Here is a 24,200-nt window from a genome sequence, read left to right as displayed (position 1 = left end):
TTGTAACACTTATCAATTATACATATTACAAACATTATTATAAAATATAATTAAAAATAATAGTTTAATTTATTTTTATAAAAGTAAAATAATAGTAATAATTTAATTACTTTTATTAAAAAAGTAAAATAAAAAAAAATAAAAAATTTAAATACAAAAATATGATATGATATGATATGATAGATTTTAATGACGTCCACGAGACTAAAGTAGATTATAATAACCTATTGACATTTTATATATATATATATATATATATATATATATATATATATATATATATATATATATATATATATATGAACTTATGCATTACATGAAGTTTTAAAAACAAGTTATATCGAATAGTAAAAAATAAACATCAATGTAAAACTAATAATAAATATATTTAAAATAAGAAATTAAAAATTTAATAAATTGTGACAATTAATATTGATTAGACATGTTGTGTGAGGTGGAAGATAAAATGATTGAAAAAATAAAATCTTTTCAACTTGTCACAAATCTAAAAAGATAAATTTATAATTAATACATTCATTAATGCATTTGCAAGATGAAGTTGTTAGAATGTGATTTATAAAATAATGAAAAATTACAAAAAGATATAAACATTTGAAATCTCATATAATCTTTTAAGTTTTTGGGTTTGATTAGGTTTAATTGGTTAGTGTTAACGTTTAAAATTAATTTTTGTTTTTTTACGAGGAGTGAGAAAAATAGAAACAAACCAAATTTTAAGTTTCTCCGTTCGTCTGGTTGTAAAAGAAGAACAATTTCATATTGTCTGAATATTCTTCATTCATCTCGCGCTGCAGAGACAGGAAAGGAAGATGGGGATGATAGGTGATACGATAGAATCCTTCAAGTCGCTGCAGATCAGGCAAGTCGTTATGCAGGCCATCAGCCTTGGTATGTATGCGTTCCCCTCATAAACACATTTGCTATTCATACAATCATAATTCGTTAGCTTTTTGTAGAGCTTTGGTAAACCCTAGCATGACCATAATTGCAACAGACTATCTCAAAAAACTGGCTCCAAATTCAGGTCAGAACCATTTTGTCTCGTCTGTTAGTTCTGCGAGTTTTCTTAGGGTTTCCGCAATGGAAATTATGTTAGCGAATTCGTTCATGTGTATTGAGCTCATCTGGTAAAAGCGTCACGGGGCTTTTAAATTAGATGATCAGGGAGTTGTTTTGTCTTGGTAGTTATACTTTAGGTACGGAGATAGGAAGAATGCAAAGAGAACATATAATATGGTAACATATATATGTATGATTGTTTGGAATATTCGATTATGGGTGGAAATCTTAGCCTACTGACTTGGGAGAAAATTGACCTTTTTTTCCTTTCAAAAAATCATGAAATACTGTCATAAAAATATCAAATTTGATCTGCTATCGGGGATTTTAAAGCCGAGATGTAAGTTTAAAATTGAAGCTGATATCTGAAATATTCAACTCTGAGATGACCATTTCGCTGCATAGGGCTCTTTAGTTGACTTAGCTGCACTCTCAGAGAAAATTTAGGTATCTTGTCCTGTATTAGAACATTGTTTTAGGTGTAGAATCTAGGAATGTTGAAAATTACATCTCATCTATGAGAATAACCAACAACATATCAATGTGCAAGTGCTCTTCTGGCTTCAACGGTGTGAGATCCTTTTAGCATCAATGTTGTGGATCACACTCTGTGATCCATCATCAGGATGAATAAGAGAAAAGGATAAATAAGAGAGCATGCCAATGTATCTTATAGATCTTCAATGTTTACGATAGAACCTTTCTAAAGGCATATAAACATTCTACATGGGAAATTTGCCATGTACATTCACTTGTGCCACAATCAGATAGAACATTGACATATTACTCAAAAAAGAACAATATAACATACAAATACACTAACAAATAAAAGAGTTGTATAGAAAAACCTAAAAAACTCCCTTGAACTTAAGGGGAAACAATAAAATGATCTAGAGTCTCTGGTAGGTTTTTTTCTGGCTCACAAACTTGTTTTTCCACAAATAGTACTGGTCACCTGCGCTTTTCACCTTGACGTGATCATGTTGAAATATCATCAATCCAATATGCCTCTGACCATCTATATCCTGTATGTGATGTCAACTTTATATAAATTGCTCGATCACAATGATGCTGTCTTTACCTGACCTTTTTGCTCCCATTTTTTCTGTGAGCAACATATGTCAATATGGAGGAAGCATCACAGACAACTGATCATCAGTTTCTCCCTCCCTAGCAGTTGCAAGTGAAAAATGATGACATTCATACAAACCAAAAGATATCATTATATTCATCATCACATAAGAATACAGGAAAGTCAAAGCTGGAACGATGGCATACTGAAACTATTATCACAATCACCAACTAAGAAGCTAATTGTAGAGGAGAATTGTCGTCCATCTTCTGGTGAGTTTTCCGATCTCCATTTGGACCCTCTTTATTTTTTAGAATACTTGATTACCAAACCTATCAGTGTATTGAAAGCTACAATTGCTTGTTCAATTCCTCTTTGAGACATTTTTCTGAAACAGTTGGTGGTAAATAGCCAAATGATTTGTGTTAGATTCTTCACCAATAAATGTATTCGGACTGACACTATTTAAAAATTAAAAGTATTGTCATTTTATGCAAATATAAGAAGAGCCCTCTTCCTTGAAATAGCCAACTCCCATCAACAAGGACTTCAAGAAGAAACTCAAAGGACTTGGTTGTAGATCTACTTGAGATGGTGTTTCCAAGGCAAAACTTCTCTCCAATAATATTGTTGCTCTGTGCTGTTCCAGTATTCACCCACAAAAAGAATTTTATCACTGAAGAAAAGATGAACAAATTAGCATTATTTTTTCTTCCAAGATTTCTGTCAGCAAATCCAGTGGCATAAAGTTTGTCTCTTGTAAAGTCTAATAATTTGTCGTTTATTAAGGCAGCAATCATCGAGATATTAATTTGTCCTATACGATGGCAGCAGTCATTATGGAGAACAGCAAATACATGTAAAATTAACAGTATGCAAAAAACTAGAATTCATAGAACTTATGTAGTAAGATCTAGAGTTTAAACCGACATTTAAGGTTCATGCAGTAAGAGATGAACACTCTACTTCTGGGAGCATTTGGCAGATGAGCTAACATAAGCAGGCTGCTGTCAAGATAACTGCTTGTGATCATTGCCTGTAGAGACCTAATCATATGTGAGCGGAAAAGGGCCACTATCAACAAGTATGGTACAACCAAAGTGCTCTCATTCATCACTGATCATTCTACTTAATTGAAACTGGAAATTCTCTATAGATCAAAGAGTGTTACTAATGGAATCAACCTAAATATTTGTAGAACAAGAGCTAAGAAAATTGTTTTTAGAATAGAGCTATAAAGTCATAAATGATAGCTACTGAAAATACCTCAGAGAAAGAACTGGAGTTGATTTGTGAACATGATGATTTCCTGTATTCTGTTGTACTAAATAGTTTAGGTTGATTGTACAAGGGGTTTGGCAGGTCCATTATAGTTTGGCTCCGGTGGGTCATAGGTTTATCCAGAATAATATTATTGATTTTAAGTTTGTGTTTCAAGTTTCTACATATATAATGCCTTGTATATGTATTCATGCAAAATTTGAACTCTTCTATCCATCAAAAATCAGAATTGTAGAGATCACCATTTTATATGTTTATTGAGCCGTAGATAAAATAATTGTTTGCACTTTTACAGAAAAGAAACTATATTTGAATGCAGTGTGAAGCTACCTAATAAAATATCACCTCCAATCTGAAGCAAATCCACATTTGTTGTTCTCTAATAGTTTTAGCTATTAGGTCTGTGGGTCATGGATAGCATGCCCTTAATAATATTTATCTTTTTTCTGAAGTTGCAGTGGCGATAATGAGGTAAATTTGTAATCTTGTTCAAGTCCTTGGATTTGCAATCTCTCTTATGTGATTTCATTTTTTGCTATATTTCAGGAATGATTGTCACATCAGCACTGATAATATGGAAGGGACTAATGTGCTTCACTGGAAGTGAATCACCAGTTGTGGTTGTTCTTTCTGGAAGCATGGAGCCTGGATTTAAAAGAGTATGTTTGGAATCTAAAAAGTTTCAAATGACCATCTCAATTTTGCACTGGTTAATTGTATCTGTATGCTCCTTTACTTTTCTTGACAGTTGATTATGCAACACAGGGGTGCCTATCTGATCACCAAGGTGGTGATTCTTTTAAGATTGCTCGTACAAAGTTACCCAAAGTAGTTCTGGTCAGACACATTATAGACATGGCTGTGCCTGGAAATTGTATTTCCTAATTACTCAATGAAAGGCCATCTATTTGTAGATTCATTTATTTGCTTGGTTTTGGTATCTGTACTTGAAAGGAATCAAGAGAAACACGTGGAATGCTGTTTGCTATTTTTTTTAATGTGTATGCTTTTAGGCCAATAATAGTTAAAAGCTCACATAAAAAGTTAACCCTTTTTCTATGTAGCTGAAGGGCTCACAGTCTTCATTTGTCTAATCTTATGTAGTTCTCCATGCAGTTTAACCTAGTTATCATCCCCCAAGGTCTGCCCTTTGTTAGTCAATTTGTATGATTAAGAGTTGAATCGTCTTTAAACATGATCAAAGGTGTTAACATGCTTAAGTAATTCACTTGTAATTTGTTTTAGGGTCCTTTCTGACACTAATTTTGTACGGTTTATTTTTGTATCATTAATAATGTTGATTGAGGATGTGCAACAGATTAATGATGCTTGGTGTGTCTTTTGTTAAATGTATTGGTGATTGTTTTGAATACACTATATTGATGAGTTTGTCTTAATTTCCTTTTACAATTGGACAGGTTTGCAATATATGCAGTGTTAATATTTTTATTTTTTTCGCAGGGTGACATATTGTTTCTGCACATGAGCAAAGCACCCATTCGAGCAGGAGAGATCGTTGTATTCCATGTTGATGTATGCATTTTCATTTTAGTTTGAAAAAAAGCAATTATAATTATTAGTAGTAACTGTCAAAAGCTAAAAAGCATGCAATTGTACAGATCAAGTCCGTCATCTGAGATAATAGGAAACTATGTAGAGGATAGGAGAAATTATGCACTTACTACTTCAGAAAGAAGCTAACCAAACACAGACAAGAGCAAGTAACAAAAACATAAATTATAATGCAATACACTTATACAGACACTCTTCTAACTTGTATCTAACTTGCGTTATTCTAGCTTCACTTATATTAAATTGGAATTTCAAGTTTGTAAACTGTTCTTTTGATAAGAGCCATTTCCTGTTTGCTAAGTCTGGCCTTCTCCTTTACCAAATTGTTACAAATGCTCAATGATTGAATTACATGTTTTGGCATGATTCTGTGAATTTTGTTTACATTGTGTATATTCTGTATTCATGTTGTATTTGAATTTTTGATTATCATTCTTGAGTGTGTGGTCGGTATTTTACACTATGTTATCAATCCTAGTGTTCGTTCAGGTTTGGATTTGAGGGCTTTGTCCATGCAAAAACATATAAAAACTGTAAACTATACATATTTGTATCCTAAATTTATTTTAAGAATATTTATAAGCTCATTACAAATTTAATAAAGCTATCAACTCTGTAAATAATATTCTAGTATCATAATTAGTTAATATTAATAACTATTAGTGCCATTAAATTATTAATAATAATAAAATGTGCAAAATAATGTCTATCTTTCCATTGCCAGTTGTATGTGTTTACATGTGTGATATCTCCAATTTGAAATAAGATTTATGATCATAAATTATAAATAATATGATTTTGAAAAGTCTCTAAGAGCATTATTGATATGAATAAAAATATTAGTCCATATGTTATTAATACCATTGATCAATATATGTATAATACTATTGGTAAATATCTATAATAATACAAATAAAACATAATAAAGCATGATATAATGTAATCACAAGTTCAATGAATCATAAACCAATAATGACTAAGCAACAATTTAGTAAATATTAATATTTCACAGGACAGCAGATACAAGAACTGGAAAGCAGAGATAATGTTGCACAGGTCAGCAGCCTGACTGTTTATAAAGAAACACGGTATGGAGTAAACAGCAGTCGGTAATGAATGAGCATGATAGTGGCAGTTTCTTCTAGATGGTAAGGCAGCAGTTATACAAGTAGACTATTCAATATCATGTGTACTACAAAGCGATTTGTTATGCTTTGGAAAGGTACAATTAAGGAAAATCGCAAATTGCAACCAATTCACATAATTATTAATTAGAGAAAGGGGTGCGATGGAATGAAGAGAATTGATTTGTTATGAAGAGGCTTAGCCTGTAGGTGATATGCCTCTTCAGCGATCAAGAGGTTGTTGTCGGTAGAAATTGTGTATCCGCTGACAAGACCCTTCGGAAAAGTTTATGTATCTGGCCGACGGGTACCTTCGGGAAAGTTCTTGTTATGTAGCTGACGGGTAAATAGTTATGTAGTGACATGTTGTATGTGGCTGACGAACTCCTTCGGAAAAGTTCTTCGGAAAGTATTTATAACCCCTTCGGGAAGCGTTGTATTCGGAAGATCATTCAAGCATAATGTAATGTTTTGGCATATGCGAATAATAATAAGAAGAGTTCCGTTGTTCGTGTTCGGGTTCATTGTCTGTGTGCAATTCTTAATTAACTTATGTGGTAAACATTTGGCACCGTTGCTCGATGGACCTGGTACGGTGACAGGCAAATGAAGATTAAATGCCGAATCAGTTGAACAAGAATAAGAATAAATTGAAGGAAAAGGATGAATTACGCGCAGCACAGGAAAATTTAATTTTGGCACAACAGGCTGAACGCAGACGGAGATTTCAGCAAGTTACCGACGGACACAAAAGCACTGAAAAATTGTTGGAAGAGACTTGACAGCGGCTTGATTTGGTGGAAGAAGCAAGGGAGGAGTTTCTGAACCTGCATACGCCACGGGAAGAGAATCCTGACAGAAGGAGATCGACTCACACGGCTCGAAGTGCCAAAGGAACACGAGTGTGGAGTGACCTCTTTGTTCGAGATATACTTTCGAAACGAACAACTTCGGTTGACGAACCCTCTTCTTCACCAAACAGCGCGGAAGTCGAAAACAGCGCGCGTGTTGCAAACAGTGTGGAAGCCAAAAACAGCACGGGTGTTGAAAACAGTGTGGAAGTCGAAAACAACGCGGGTGTTGAAAACAGCGCGGGTGTTGAAAACAACGTGGAAGCCGAAAACAGCGCGGAAGTCTAAAACAACGCGAGTGTTGAAAACAACACGGGTGTTGAAAACAACGCAGAAGCTGAAAACAGCGCGGGTGTGCGGAGCAGCGCGGGTGTGTAGAACAACGCGAGTGTCCAGAATAGCACGGGTGTTGTAAATAGCGCGGGTGCTCAAAACAGCGTGGGAGTGCAAAATAACGTAGGTACACAACAAAACCTTCAACATACAGTGATAATGGTAGATCCGAAAGAAAAGTTGCCTAAATTTGATGGTGATGAAGCAGCCGATCCCATTCGACATTGTAAAACATGTGAAACGATCTGGAGGGCAAATGGCATAACAGATACAAACGAATGGATCCGACAATTTCCTGCTACCCTACGGGTTGTTGCGATTGATTGGTTTACTGATACTGATCCACAAAAGTTAAATTGTTGGGATAACATTAAGGAGTTCATCGCAGAATTTCAACTTTTGCGCGACGATAATGAAATTGTAGTGGAGATATTCAATACCAAACAAAAGAAGAATGAAACAGTATGGGTCTTCGCCAGGAGGTTGAAGGACTTAATCAGTAAAATGGAGAATAAGCCGGAAGATGGGCTCCAGAAAAGATGGTTCATTGAAGGCCTTCACCCGAAGCTGCGGAAAAAGATGAAGATCGTGCCACCATCGACATATACAGAAGCATACAATCGGGCATTGAACCTCAAAAGTGAACAGAAGACAAAGAAGAAGAAGAAGACCAGCTCATCCGATTTAGATGACGACGAGCCTTCAGGAGAAGATAGCAGCGACGATGAAGGCAGCAGCAAGAAAGTTCGTGCTCTTCAGAAGGACATGCTTTGAATGATGAGGGAGTTCAAAAACATGAACAAGGAGACTAAGGGCAACGACCTATGGTGCACAGAGTGCAAGAAAGAAGGCCATACGAAGGGATCATGCCCGAAAGATCAATTTTGTGAGATTTGCCAGATTAGGGGACACCCGGTAAAGGAATGCCCTTTCAATTTGAAAACAAGAACACCACAGCAAGTGTTCCTCACGCAGGAGGGAACGGGAACACCAGTACGGAAGGTGCCACATCGAGTGGATATAGAAACAATCGACATGGTCAAAACAACAACAATAGCAGCAACAACAATAATGCCGGAAGGAGTCGAATTCAATATGATGCGAATGGTCAGTCGATAGTCCAATGCCGCGCATGTAATTTGTGGGGTCACTTCGCTCGAGAGTGTACAACGGCGAACACACCGAAGTTGTTATGTAGATTGTGTGGACCTGGTGATCATGAAGATGCTAGGTGTCCAAAGTCAGGAGTAAACTTGATCACCGTCGGGATAGACGAAGAAGAGGTTCTGGCCATCACGAGGCAGCAAGCGAAAGTATACCCCAACCCGGCAGAAGAAAAGAAGAGACTGGAGGAAGCACGAGCAGAGATCCAGAGAGCAACGCGGGTAGGAACGGCACACCTGAAGGACACGCCGAGTACCTTCGTACGGAACTGCGCAGAACAGAACATTGTACGACAAATATTGCAAGCCGAGATACTCGTCAGGATAAATGATCTGTTGCTCACTATGCCTTAGCTCCGGTCGGCACTCGCAAACATCGTTCCCGCTACTAAACTCCCAGGAGAACATGGAAGGGAGCAGGAAAGTGGAGCAAGTACAGTAGACAAAAAGGAGAAGGAAAGTGGCGCAAGTGCAGAAGATCCGAGGCTGTTAGCCCTCTCATCCGGACGCCATCCGGCAGTCATCGAAATGGGAATCCTCGGGACTGTATTGACGGAAAAGATTGTGGACGAAGGATCCGGTTTCAATGTGTTGCCTGAAGACACCTGGAAAAGCTTGGGACAACCGACATTGTGGCCACCTACCTTCTAGTTTTTAACAACCGATCAACATGGAATCAAGCCGTTGGGAGTACTCACAGCGCAACCAGTGACGATTGGAACACAACTGTTCCTGTTGGACTTTGTCGTGATCCCACTGAAGCGGAGAGGATATGATGCCATTCTGGGCTGGGGGTGGCTGATACAAGCCAAGGCAAAGCATGATTGGAAGAAAAATACTTTATCACTTGAAAGCAAAGGCCGGAAGTATGTCATCGATCTACACACTCAGATGGTTGGAGAAGAAGCTCTATCATCGGATTTCGAAAGAGAAGATGATGAGAGGAGGCAGAGTATGGAACCCGATCAAGAGGGAGTCCTACGATTGGAAGGAGATGACGATCTGGATTCAGTAAATGGTCTTTACCACTGGGAGGATTACGAGCTCTTTCCAAGTTGTAATATGCTAAGGATCGACGAAGGTAAGAAAGAAGAAGGAAATGAATGTCCGAAGGAACACAGAGAAGCCGAAGGAGGAAATGAATGTTCGAAGGAACACAGAGAAGTCGAAGGAGGAAATGAATATCCGAAGGAACACAGAGAAGCCGATGGAGGAAATGAATGTTTGAAGGAACATGGAGAAGCCGAAGGAGGAAATGAATGTTCGAAGCAACACAAAGAAGCCGAAGAAGGAAACACGGGTATGATTGAAGCTGAAGGACAGAACATACAGTACAAACCCAAAAGAAGGAAAGCTTCTACTGTACGACTGCGCCGGAAGAAAGTATTACGTCGAACTACAAATATAGCAGAAAGGTACTAGCAGCAAGGAAGACACACGATACGGTCTGCACAGGCAACAAAGAGGAAGGGTTCAATAAAAGTTGTAGCAGTACAGAGTGAATGTGTTATTGACGGACAGAAGGGGCAGCTGACGGAGTCCATGGTAGTGAGCTTCGGGAACAAACTAGGCGATATGGAGATGATACAGAACAGGCATAGCAGATTTCGACTCGGACAGTGGGTGTTGAAGTACAACGACCGGAATGAGATCAAATCAGGCAAGTTCAAAGTTAAGTGGGTCGGGCCGTATCAGATCCGGGAAGTAGGGGACAATGGAGCAATAAAATTATGGACTTTGGATGGCTCGAAGCTGAAGGTATACCACGGCCGAAAGACTTCTGCGTCAGAGAATGGCCTTCGGGCAACCCCTTCATCGTTGCAAATTGACAATGCCGACGGTCGAAGGGAAAAATGACTTTGCTATTGAAAAAAAAAAAAGAAAAAAAAAAGAAAATGAAAAAAAAAGAAAAGAAAAAGAACAAAAAAAGAAAAAAAAGAAAAAAAAAGTACCGTACGGATTTTGACTGCTCACCGTACGGTTTTCACTTGGTTTTTGAGTTGTACGGGTTCTGAGATTTTGAGATTGTGTACGATTTTTAAGTTGGGAGCCGGTGTACGGTTTTAAATTAAACTTTGAAACACCGTACGTATTTTAACCTGCTCATCGTACGGAGTTTGGAGGAAGAGTACGGTTTTGCAGATTGTAAAGTATGAGATGTATGGCTTTCTCCTGTACGTATTTTCAGCAAGTGTACGGTTTTTCTTTTTGGTGTACGGGTTTCAATATTTGAAGATAGTACGGTTTTCAGGAGCTGCACATTGTAACATCAATTTGAGACCACCATATGGTTTTTTTAAAATAGTTTGAGAATGTACGGGTTTTTTTCACTAAGAGGATTTCACTACTCATCGTACGGATTTTATGAAGACTTGGAGCGTATGGATTTTTTAAAAATCTTATAAACTAGGAGTCTCAGTACGGAATTTTTGGAGGGATTGGAAGTGTATGGATTTTTAGCTATTTTAACCATGCACCATACAGACTTTATGGAAATTACCGTACGGTATCTTTGTATGGATTTTTGAGGAAAGCCATTGACATTGCGAATTTTGGCCGTACGACGTACGGAATTTGGAAGTAAAGACAGCATACGGAAATTACAATTTGGAATGCGAGGTAATTGTACGGATTTTTCAAGCATATCATGTGTATGGATTTGGATTGCAAGATTACAGATTCTGAAGAGTGGGGTTTTGGCGTACGGCTTCTACTTGCTATTTGGTAGCACAAAGGGGTGACGGGAGGTTTTCTATAATTAAAAAAAAAAAAAAAAATGTTGACAAATCAAGAATGCTCAGAATGAGTATCAGATGATGCCACAGAGTAGAGGAAGAACCAACGATTGCCAGAAAGAGTGTAGAATCGACAGAAAATGACAGAAATTGTGTGTTCCGTGCAGTTTTGTGTGGGTTTCAAAGTGCTAATTTGGGGCGCTGCCCCTCGACCTTGTCGGGGGCGTTGCCCCCTGGACCCCTAGTCGTTGCGGATATTAGTCGTGGGAGTCTGATCAGTTGAGAAGACTTGGAGCTGCTGCAGGCATGGAGTGTCTATGTACCAGAGGCACTGCAAGAAGGTGTTGGCCGTGAGGCTGTCTTGGTGGATGCGTAGAGAGCTCGGGAGGAGTTGATCATCCACTTGAAGGCAGTACAACGACACTTGGTTCAGTGTACTCGGAATTGGAATGCAAAAAGCGGCACAGGTGGCTATCAGGGTCAGATGTCAAATTGGCTAAGGTGACAGTGTTGAAGGCCAGTTAGTCAGTCAATGTATTTTGGTTGTTGATTTGTCTCAGAGATTTTGTAATAGTTGTCAGGAGATGACTTTTCTTTTTGGGGGGGATGATGTCGTCGGTAGAAATTGTGTATCAGCCGACAAGACCCTTTGGAAAAGTTTATGTATCTGGCCGACGGGTACCTTCGGGAAAGTTCTTGTTATGTAGCCGACGGGTAAATAGTTATGTAGCGACATGTTGTATGGACTCCTTCGGGAAAGTTCTTCGGAAAGTATTTATAACCCCTTCGAGAAGCACTGTATTCGGGAGATCATTCAAGCATAATGTAATGTTTTGGCATATGCGAATAATAATAAGAAGAGTTTTGCTGTTCGTGTTCGGATTCATTGTCTGTGTGCAATTCTTAATTAACCTATGCCGTAAACAGAGGTGTCATTCTTTCATCTAGCAATGTATAAGATGGAGATCAAACTCATTCCATCTAGGATCATCGATATGGATTTGGGGATAATAAAAAGGAATTATATTTGATACTGATCTTATGGATTAGAAAGGCGTCGATCTGGGAAGATCGTTAAAGAATAAGGATTATAGAATAGAATTATTACTCTTCACAAGTAAGAAATAAGAAAGAATAAGATAATCTAAGTAAATCAAATGCTATGCTGCAAGTATAATATAATAGCAAGGCTGCAACATATCTGGATTGGATGCCGAGTCATAGGATGCTATGTATACATGCTTTGAGGATAGCCTTATAAATATAAATATATAAAGTAATATTGTTATATTAAACATATATATGTAATAATAATCAGACACACATATATAATATCTCCATTCATTAATAATAAGAGAACACACACACACACGTCGATAATGCAGTCATAATTATGCTTTCAGGGTAGGAATCAGCAACCTGGAGAGCATTGAGGCCATAGTCCCAAGATAGGCTAAGGGCTTGGATCTGTAAACTTTGAGGGAGCCCATTGCAGTTTGGGGAATCTAGGCACCTTGGTTACATGCCTAATCCTTCCTTCATCAAATTGAAGTAGTAATAAGGTCAGTATGGATGTTAATAATATATTCAAATAACTTTATTTAATAAGATGAATGGGTCATTATCTTTACTTTGAATGTCTTGGATTGAATCATTATATCTTTATCCATTTAAGCTAGGATATAAATTTTAAATTTGTGTTAAAACAGGCCTGAATGTAGCAGTGGGCATTACAAAATGTTTACAAAGTCTTCTCAATAGATGCTTTTTGTGCATATCCTGCAAGCATGGTGTTCCAAGAGACCACATATTAGTGAGGCATTTTGTCAAACAAGTCAATATCTATCAGGGCACCAGCAAGTTTTAATACCTTAACAAAATCCATTATCAATTTTGCTTTGATGGATATCTATATCATAGTTCCCATATTCAGGCTTGACGTAGGCTAGACAACTTAAAAAAATACTAAGATTTCTAAAAAATATAAATATATGATTTTTAAGCAAGATACACATACAAAATCTATTAGATGAGTCTGGTGGGAGTTTAGGGGCAGACTGATTTTGTTTTACACACTATCAAGTTTTATGCAAGATAAAAATAAAAATACACCTTTTTGATGTTTTTTCTGTGTTTACTACATTTGATAAAAAGCATTGGAACTTCATCAAGAATACCATATTATATACAGCATGCAATTATTTTATTCCATGATGCCACATATTTTTGAGATATTTTGTCAAACAGTATATGTGCATCCTGTTTTTTCTTTTTTTTTCCTTCAAATTTTGCATAAATATTAAATATCTACCTAGACATTTCAAGTACAACATTTGATTGAAAAAGCCATTTTGACTATGGTTTGATAGAAGACTACACTGTGAACCAAGACTCTGATGTTGGTACAATCTGTAGTATGCTGGCAAAAGTGATCCGATTGGCCTAGACACCTGTTTGTTGCATTTGTTAAATTAGTGTCAATTGACATGAGGAACCATGTTTTCTGTTGGCTGCTTATAAGCCTTTAAAAATGGCAAGTGTAATGATGAATTAAATTCCCTATTAGGAAATTAGAAAAGAACACAAAAAGCAACAGATTTGTCATGTTAGGAGCAGGAGGTGAAATTAGTGACCGGTTTATGCGGGTTTATTGCAGAACCCTAGCCAGAGTTGCTGCTGAACCAAATCCGGATCCATATCTGGGCTAGATCAGATCTGAACCTACAGGTCCCATGGCTGAACAAGTAACTGTTTTTATGCCGATGAATGTCTTTGGTTTTTAACTTTTTTGAATGTCTGTCGCTAAACATTTTTAGATATGCTGTCCTCCCTTAAAAGCTACAGTTCTATAGGTGACATCCTTATGATGCAATTGCGTTCTACATTAATATATCCTTTATTAATTGCCTTAGTTTCTTGAGCCAGTATTGTCAAATGACTTGCATTCCCAAGCTTCTAGTTGCTGTTAACTTAATTTGGCTGAGATCATAAAGATTCTTCTTTTCTTTATTTTCACATTCTTTCATTATTGCTTATTATGAGTAACTTTTACTAATTAGCTGAGATTACTCATTGTTTATAATTTTTTCTTATTTTATTTTCTCAACTTATTATGCATCTGTATGAGTATTTCTTAGTGGCTCCAATTATCAATTACAGAAAAAACTAAAGCATAGAAAAAATAGAACTCTATGCAGTGAATTAAGAAACACTTGCTGACATGTGGATAAGTACATTTATACAATTTTAAGTCTCAGAAACTTTTAACACATATATATTAATTTTTCTTGGAACTCTAACCTCACAAAATTTCTCTCACATATCATAGTTCAACTCCATGATTCAATGGATACTTGGGATCATATCTATTAGGTTATTGTTTTGATGACTTATTCTATGCCTACTTTGGCAAATATGCACCCTCTGAACATATAGAAATCTAAGTGCTGAACTCATTGCATCAGACAATGGTTACAAAGTTGAAGCAATCAGATTGGTACTGGCAAAATGAACCATTTCATAGTATCAATTGTCGTCACTGGGACTTGCATAATCAGAATTATCTGGGAGGCGATAATCACACAGTATCAATTCTCACCAATGATTGCATATTTTGCATACTATCTCCAACAACTTATTCGGGTTGTTGGCAAAAATATTTTTTCTTCATACATCTTTTGAAATGTTGGACTCTTAGCATTTTTCTTATATCATACCTTTACCTTTTTCTGGAGAACTTAGACTTCAACAGTTCATGTTTTATTGAACATTTCCACATTCTGAATAAATCTACCTGTAAACAAGGGTATTGACGTGTTTAAATTCATATTCATAATGCCGTTGGGCCTACAAGGCTAAAAAAGTGGCTCTGATAGTGCTGTTAGGAACTAAATCACTGATCTACTGATAAAAATGGAAAAATCTAAAACTGGAATAGAAAATACATGTATTTACATGCATTATGAAATCTTCTTTGTTTTAAGAAATCTACAAAAATTGCACAAAATGATTGGTATTGAAATTTAAAAGAACTATACCAGTATCGAAGTAACATATATATATGGTGCATAGAGAACACTTAGATTACTCCAAGAGATTATTGGTTATGGACTTGGCCAGATAAAAAACATTAGAAACAAGTCAACTCTGAAAGCAAAAGCCTAAAGTTGGCACAGATCACTTTTTCACATGGCTGTAAATAATATGTGCACAATAAAAAGTAGAGAAATTATGGATGAGACAAAATAGATTCTTTGAGTCCTCTTGGATTAGATGCATTGTGAAGCTTTTGTGAGGATAACATGGAATGCATTTTTTTGGTATACTTTGACATCAAACATAATAATTGATTTTATGGAAATAAAAAAATTACCGTTTACTTTCATTTATTGCTTGTACAAATTTGGATTTATCACTGCTTTTCAATTTTATTAGTCATTCAGTATGAAAAATTTGTGTTCTATTTCTGAAAAGAAATCAATGTCTTGTGAAGTTTAGACTCCTGAGCAGTGTGCCACATTCTTGACCCTAACCATTTCTATTGTGAAAATACCTTGCATTTTTTCAGGGTCGGGAAATTCCTATTGTTCATCGGGTTATAAAGGTAATGATGATATAACTGTCTATTATTATTCTAGATTTATTTTTCAGGTTTTCTTATTGAGCACTGCACACAGCTATGCAAATTTAATGTAGAATGCATATGTAAACTTAGTTGGAGATGCACACCAATTCTTTACACACATTAATTTAATCATATTATGCATTGAAAAATAAATAAAATTATTATAGTAGTCAGTGACTGCATCAGTCATATAATAAGAATTATGTTAGTTAGTGACCACTATATACATGCATACATACATAAAACATGTATGTGTGTGACTCACTTAATTCCAGTGATTTGTCACCATTAATTATTTGGTATATTAATTTATGCTACATTAAATTTGTCTGGCACCTAAGGAGCTTTACATTTAAAATTGCACAACTGTTTTTTGAGAAAATGGTTGCCTTAGGGGTTTAACTTTGAATTGGCCCATTTGATTAATTAAAAGAAGCCTATTATCCATTACTCACAGTTCTCTGTTTCTGGGAAATGGATGAAATTTTGTCTAAGAAAACAACATGAAATATACTAATAGTTTGCAATTTATGGTTAGCCTAAATATATATGCTATACCGAATTTTTTTTTGAAGGTTTGGTATGTCCTCCAGCACCATTTGATTTGGCTTTCTGATAATGGTAACCAAGTTTTCTTAATTATTTATGAATGAGCTAGCCTTTTAACTAAAGCTACAAACTTACAATTGTCAAAGCGAACAAAGAGCCCACAAATTAAAATAGTAAGTAACTCAGTCAATCAGAGAAATTTAACAATCTAACATCCTTCAAATAGATTAGTGTCACTTGACTGTCTGCTTGGAATATTAATGGTCATATCCAGTTGTATACATATACTCCTAAAAGACCTTTGGCCACCCAAACACTAATCACAGTGGTGGTGCTAAAACAAGAAGCATCACCATGCTGTACCCAAAAAACACCACCACCAAAGAGGCATCCAAACACCTTGTTTATGGAGATCCCATCTCTGCTCTTGCCCACCACCCCAGCCACACCCCAACTTGTAATATCCTCCACCGCAGTCAAATTCAAGAACTGCTTTGCAAACATTCCTATCATAATAATTGATTGAATTCTCATTGAATGTTAATGGTATGATCCCTACCCTGAATGAATAAGGTATAAAAGACTAAGGCCCTATTGACATGTGAGAAGCAAACATTTTGATTCACTCTTTTGTTAGTCTGGCGCTTGACATGGTATTTTCATATTTTGAAGCAGTATCGAAACTATTTCCTTTTCGATACCTTGTAAAGTTTAGTTGAACTAATTCATCCATTAGGCTGAATTATTCCTTTGAATCTTCCTCCTTTCTTTCTTTTAGAGGATTACTGGAATGCAAGAGTAAGGGTTTTGGAGTGACAAATGGAGATCCTGTACTCTAATCCATCCTGTCCTTGACTCTATCGAAGAGCCGATGCAAACCATCACTTTGTGTATTCTACCTTTTGCTGTCAGCTGTCATGTGTTGTGTCTCTGTCTCACCAGATACTTTATGTATTGATATCCTTTGTTTAATACTAGTGTGGGAGGATATAAAATCCAATCCGAGTGTGTAATGATTAGCGAGGGGGAATAGATTTGGTGATTTATTGTGCTTTTAGCACAACATGCATGCAGGGCAGTGTATTAGTGAAATTCTGTTCGTTTAGCTTTTCCAACAGAGGATGGCAAGAAACTAGAGCTTTATTCATTCTGTTTATTTATGACTGGTAAAGTCTTTAGAGTTTGGTTTGTCAGCGAGACCAATTAAGTGTTGGATAATTTTGGCTAATCACAAATTTGTAACTTGTGCTGTGTAACATAGGCCTGTGTGTCAAGGACAGCTCAACTATAAGACTATATGGGTTGCTGCTCTTACATATTTCCATTTTTAATGGCTTACAAAAGCTGTTTACATTCCATGATGTTGCAGGTACATGAACGACAAGACACTGGTGAGGTTGAAGTTCTTACTAAAGGTAATTCTTTTCTTGATGCAATGGGACACAAGTTTGAAGCAGTAAGGTCCAAAAGGAAGGAATTTATTTAGGTGTTTTAGTATATGCAACTGCGTGTATTACAATTTTAAATGTGGAATACATTTGACTACCTTTTTGTTTTTAGAAAGGCCTTGTATGTATCATGGACATTAAACTTTTTAAATTTTTTTGCCTCCTTAAGTTCCCTTTGTTAGTGCAATGGCTTGTCTAAATTTTTCTAGCATTAGCAGGATGAATCAGAAACTTGAGTTGCATATTGAAATGTTGATTAGGTGAAAACTGTCTTGCAAATGTTGTAGAAACTGTAGCATCAATCTGTAAGCTTTTAGTAGTATCTTGCCTCCTTTTCAATAACTATTAATCAGCGAAGGAACTTTCTGGGCACACGTGACACAAACCTTTTTCATCACAATGGTCCCACTACATAAAAGGAAGACAAGCAAAGAAAAGCCGGGGCTTCTTTCAAGTACTTACTATGCTATTCTTCAATGAAATATTGCAAACTGCATGTATTTGCTTAGTTTTTTTTTGGTTTAATGTTGCTGAACCCAAAATGTCTACTAAGGACACCTTATATTTATTTGAAGAAAATTCTGAGAGCACTCAATATTTGTCATGAAAAGAGTACACTATTAAGTTATCATTGGCGCTGCAGGTGTTTGCAATAATTGTTAATGACATGGAATACCGTGTTTCCGAGGAAGGGCAAAATGCCTCTCCCTGTATCTGAGAAGATTTTTTTTATCACTTATCTGCTAATTTTTCAGCAGAAACAATAGTACGTTAATTAAAAAGCAGTCTAGAAAGTTGTCTACTTTAGACTGGACTAGAGTGGACTCCATGTTTGTGGAAACGTCTGCACTTGCAGCTAAGATCAAGTACTTCCTCATGGCACTTTTGATTTGTGATTTCAATCCAAATATAGCAGTTGCGGTAGATTTTCATGCAAATTTGTGATTTCAATCCAAATATAGCAGATCGTAGATTTTTTTCTATCCCTTCTTTAAGCCTGCCTTTAAAGCTCGCAAACAAGTGCTGTCAATAATTGTTTTGAAACCAAGAACTGCTTCCAAAGAGAGTGTTTCAGATGTTTAGTACTTCATCAATGTTTGATTTGAAATTAAGGCTCATCAAGGCTAGCATATTCTAATTCTGTATGAATTATTGTGGGAGAGGGATATATCTATTGATCATGTTTTCATTTATGCACTAGGAGTTCTTGGCACTTGATTGCAGGGAAAATGCAATTTAAATGTATTCCCTTTTCTCCCCAGCCTGGTCCTCTTTTAGGAGAGAATTGGAATGCAATAGAGTTACAAAGAGATCTGGCAGATACACTGTTTCCGAGAGATTGTGTTTAGGAATCAACACAATGTAACCTTTCATGAGGACAGTTGTCTTTATGCACAGGGGAGTTGAATATTTTTTACTAAGCATATAGCCACGTGTAGGCCAAAACTGATGTTTCTCCAAGAGGCATCTTTGTGACTTCTTAGGGTACACGTGCTAATGTCAGCATATATATCCATTAAAGAGGGCAATTTTCCGTGTAATTTTCTTCTTCCCTGATTTATCCAGTTTCTGTGTAGTTGTAAAAGATTTAAGAAAATTGGGAAGTGTGGGTTTGCTTGGTTTTTTTTCTGAGTTTTTAACTTATCTTGGTAAATAGAAACGTCTATGGAGAAGCCATTCTTCATTTGAGGAATATTTGAGACCCCTTTATGTTTTCTTGGGAACAAATACAAAATTCATCATTAATGGTGCAATCTAGTCATTAACCGAATGAGATCTCGTGCAGAAAGGGCACAAAATTATAATCTGTTTCCTTGCAAAAGTTAACAACTTCCTTGCAGTAGTGCTAGAAGTAGTCTGTGTTCACCAGTATTTGGTAGAACAATTGAGAAAGATTTCTGAATGAGTCTGGAAACCATTCGACGACATGTAGTCACAAATGTAAACAACCAGTACTGAGAACTTCATTAACCAACTTTTCACCATGGCTGCCAAAGTCTGGTAGTAAATTAACAAAAGCCCCTTGAACATCTGTGCAGTTGTTGATAAGTTGTTTCCGGAAATATCCAAAACTGTAACTATCATTGAGGAACATTTCAAATGTTTTTTACATTTTGAAGATGTGGGTATGCTGAGTTGATGTGCCCCTCATCCCCTAATTTGAATGTAACGTAGTTGGCGATGCTTTGACATTTTTTGCAATTCTTGGCACTTTCCCTATTTAAGGGGTACTTGGAGGCATACTGATTTTCTGAAAGTACCAAGTGACGTCTCCTTAGTGCTGTGAAGTTACTGAGGAAGTTTTTAGCTTATTTATGAAATTGGAGAGGGGGTAAAAGGGAATATTATACATTTTTTTCATGACCATTGGTAATATGAAGTCAGATATTCATGTGTGCAAGTTCAAACCTTATGTCAGTGCCTTGCTCAATTTTGCATTTCAATGGTCAATGTCCAATGTTTATTGTTCAATGTTCAACGTTAAAGCTCTTCAAAGTTTAGAACGTTTGATGATCTTTTTAAATATATTACTTAGTGAAAAGCCTAAAACTTTCTTCTTTTATAATTTTGGATATAAAAAAATTGGTAATTTTTTTGTTGTTCTAGAGAAATATTCACATGCATTAACTCTGAATGTGAATGAAATTTGAACTTGTAGTCATTGACAATTATTGATTTATATGTATTGGCATGCGTACCCCACTAATGGGTCTGGGTCTGGACTAGAGAGTTGTTCCCTAACAGTCTTCCGTAAGCAGAGATTGGATGCCCTTGCACCACAGGCATGTCAGGCAGACCCAGTGCATTAAAAACAATGCAAAATTGTTTGATAGAAATAGGGGACACTTTTGTTGCTCTAATCATTGGTTCCTCTGCATGCTAAAGTTTGTTTGAAATCATTAGATTCATTAAGAGTTATTTTCAAACTATTTTGATGGAAAAATCAGGCTAGTATAGAGCTGAGTTTGCCATGTAAAGGTCAATGTTGGCTCTGCAAGGCCATTTAAAAACAATATCTTATAAATATTTAGGTATTAGATTTATGGTTTTACATTTAGCTTTACTTTTAAAATTAAAATCATAAATTAATATTCTTATTGTATAATTTTTTTTTAATAAATTAATCATGGGTTCTATGAGGGCCTTCACCCAAGAAAACACGATAAGTTGATGACATTTGGCAAAATGGCGATGATACCAAATCATAGTAATGAATCGCGGTATTCACACAATTCGGTGATTCAATTCAAGCCAAATGATTTTTTGTGAATCGGTGAATTGAATCAGCGATAAAGGGTTTATGAATTAAGTTACTAAATTTCGAGGGTTTTTAAAATTTGCCAATTCGTGGCCGATTTGATTCCGAGTCATGGCCGATTCACGATTTGATTTGGCCTTGCTGATTCTGATCCGATTCCGATTCTCGTTACTTTGTACCAAATATATAAAATGGCTACAAATTAGTGTTAGCATGAAAACCTATAACAATAAGTTTTAACCATGGCCACTAAAGAGATGTTGGGACAGATGGAGTTCCAAAATTGCTGTGTTCTTATACCAGAATACGGGGGGGGAAATTTGCCATACTTGTGAAGCTGAACCTTAACTGAACTGGCAACTTAGATAATATGTAGAGGACACGTCAAATTACAACAGAAAAATTTGGTTTAAGAAGAGAGGATATCTGGGTTCCAATTGCAAGGAAATTCATTTGTGATAGTTCATTCCTGAACTGATTTTAATTTATAAAAAGCTATGCAAAATGAACTTCATGATCTGGTATTAATACCCAGCAATTCACCATATTCTTTTCTGACAAATTCACTTATTCTAGGCTGAAACCAGAAAATATTCATCATTCTTTAAATTTTATCAGGTTAAAGGAGATGCTGAGTAGTTTCCCCTAATAAGAAGTTTCACTATTTATTTTTTAGTTGTATTTAATTATCCCTTAACTGTAGCTACCGGATAAAATATAGTAGCATGTTCTAAATCAACAATGTTAGTTACTCTGTTCTGATTGGGGCATTCTGAATTTGTTGATAATTATGAGACAGAGTTTGAAAGTTTAGCTCTTTTGTGAAGCACCTAATGGACTGTGCATGTGTTGATTCTTCATCATTTTACAGGGGATAACAACTTTGGGGATGATAGGCTTTTGTATGCTAATGGTCAGCTTTGGCTTCAGAAGCATCATATTATGGGTCGTGCTGTTGGGTAAACTATTTTTCGAATATTTGAATTTTTTTCTCAGTAATATAATGAAGTCAAAGGCATGCTCATCTTTTTCTCTCTAGATTGTCATACACAAAGTTGTTCTCATAGTAGCAAAAATAATTTTCAGGATTAATTTGGCAGTCCAAAATATCAGATTTTTAAGAAAATGCTAAAAAAGTGGATTGGGTTTTAAAAAAAGGATATATGCTTAACTTATTATTTGTTTCTCCCTTCCAATTGTGTAACTAGGAAGAAGTAAATTTGGGTTTGAATTACATTTGTCTTCCACTCAAGGCTGTATTGAACAATAAAAATCGTTTAATCTATATGGTGCTTTTACTTGGAATATATTTTCATCTGATTATGGTTGTATATTAGTCCATTGCTAGTTTTGAACCTAGTTATTTTGTGGAAATATTATACTGTTATGAATACACACTATTATTTACAAACAAATGTCTGGTATGCAGGTTCTTACCGTATGTTGGTTGGGTGACAATCATCATGACTGAAAAACCCATCATCAAGGTATGTATATGGAATTTTATTGACTTCATTCAATTTGTAAATATTGATCTCAACGGTAGTATATGTCCTTACCTAGATAATAATTAAATGAATATTTTTGAGACCTTGTCCAATTAAAAAAATATTATTCCAAAACTTATAGCTGTTGTATGCTTGACATGTCAAATGGCTTGTTTTACCAGTACATACTAATAGGAGCTTTGGGTTTGCTGGTAATCACATCGAAAGAATAGGGATACAGTCAGTCATTTTTTATTTGAAGGTAAATTCCACCCCTTAGTTTTTGCATTGTACATTTTGATTAGTTTAACTGCTGGAATTGTGTTCATATCAGTTAATGATTTCATTATTTCTTCTATGAAACAAAGTCAAACCATGCATCATCATCCCTTGATTTCATTTATTTTCTGAAAGGCAGTGCATCTTATGTTTCATCAACTTAATTATGGATTGCAGGTTCTTAATGGATCTTGTTGCAACCTAGACGTATTCTTTTGAATGTGAGGCAAAGAATACAAGACAATTTTTTGAGGGCATGCTTTGTAACATTCTTAATTATCATGTCAGAGGTTTTTAATTCTAATGGAAATTACATACCCTTCAAATAATTATTGTTTGGAGCTGTTAATTTGATTGTGATGAGAGACATTTTGCATCCTTTTTAAAATTTGGTTCTTAAAGATGTTGCCTTTATCTTTTCATTTATGGCGGGTTCCATTTAGATTATTTTACATAGCTGTGAAGTTTGTCACATAAGAACATATTGCTGCTACCACAAGCATGTTAAAAAGTATTAAATTACAAATAATTGCTATTAACTAAGCAATTCAACAAACCTCTAACAAACGTTTCCAAGGGAGAGGACAAAGAAAAGGATTTGGTCAATTCCATCGTGATAGATAGCCCAATGCTGCAGGACCTTTTCAAGAAAATATAAATGTCGTCTATATTTTCTATTTTGATGTTTTTTGTAAGGCAAGTAGTTGAACTAAAAAACACCGCAATCTTCTTTTATAAAAATGGACACCCTCATAACTGATATTATCTCATCTATTAGATGGTATATGTTTTGGTCCAACATTTGATCACTTTTAAAAGGGTTGTTTTTCAATGTTGTACTCTTTACAAAGGATTTTATCTGATTGTTCGCATAAACAGTGTGTGGAAAAAAAAAACAGTTTCTAGACTTGGAGTTCAAAGAATATTTGGAAGGTCATTTTTTAAAAACTTGACAAACAATTTAGAGAGTTGCAAAGTTTAACCATGGGAAACTCCATAGTTAAGCGTGCTCAAGTTGGAGGAGAACTGGGATGGGTAACCTCTTGGGAAGTCCTAGTGCTTAACATTTATTCTCATGTGATAGATTCACATGAATCACTACTCTATCAAACATGGGTCAATGTGTTTGACCCAAAAATTACACAATTAAATCTTAGTATCATTATCACAATTTGACTTGTCATGGAAAATATCTCCTAGTCAATTGATGAGCTTAAGGGGCTATTTAATGAATGGTTCATAAGTCACATCGCTTGGTGAAGGTTTTGCAAATGAGGTTGCAAGTAGAGTGAATTTAACCATGGAGGAAACTCTATAGATAAGTGTGCTCAAGTTGGAGTAGT

General features: G+C 35.7%; 1 protein-coding gene across 2 annotated transcripts; it reads left to right on the top strand.

Annotated features, from left to right (window-relative positions):
• Positions 1 to 662: 662 nt before the first annotated feature.
• Positions 663 to 23,258, top strand: LOC149555108 (uncharacterized). 2 transcript variants are annotated; one of them, XM_089829114.1, is made up of 9 exons: positions 663 to 909; positions 3,980 to 4,092; positions 4,895 to 4,966; positions 15,779 to 15,814; positions 17,754 to 17,799; positions 21,963 to 22,050; positions 22,521 to 22,578; positions 22,761 to 22,840; positions 23,035 to 23,258. In XM_089829114.1, exons 1-8 carry the CDS (start codon positions 831 to 833, stop codon positions 22,809 to 22,811), a joined length of 543 nt encoding a protein of 180 aa, XP_089685240.1. In that variant the 5' UTR covers positions 663 to 830; the 3' UTR covers positions 22,812 to 22,840; positions 23,035 to 23,258. The 2 variants fall into 2 exon arrangements, with proteins under 2 accessions (XP_089685240.1, XP_089685241.1); XM_089829115.1 differs by lacking the exon at positions 15,779 to 15,814 and having other exon boundaries at positions 695 to 909.
• Positions 23,259 to 24,200: the final 942 nt, after the last annotated feature.

The sequence above is a fragment of the Cupressus sempervirens genome, chromosome 5 (assembly GCF_028749045.1).
Source record: "Cupressus sempervirens isolate cs-2001-9-10 chromosome 5, ASM2874904v1, whole genome shotgun sequence".
Taxonomy (NCBI): domain Eukaryota; kingdom Viridiplantae; phylum Streptophyta; class Pinopsida; order Cupressales; family Cupressaceae; genus Cupressus; species Cupressus sempervirens.
Note: the sequence above shows the minus strand (reverse complement) of the source record. Positions and strands in the feature narration are given on the sequence as shown.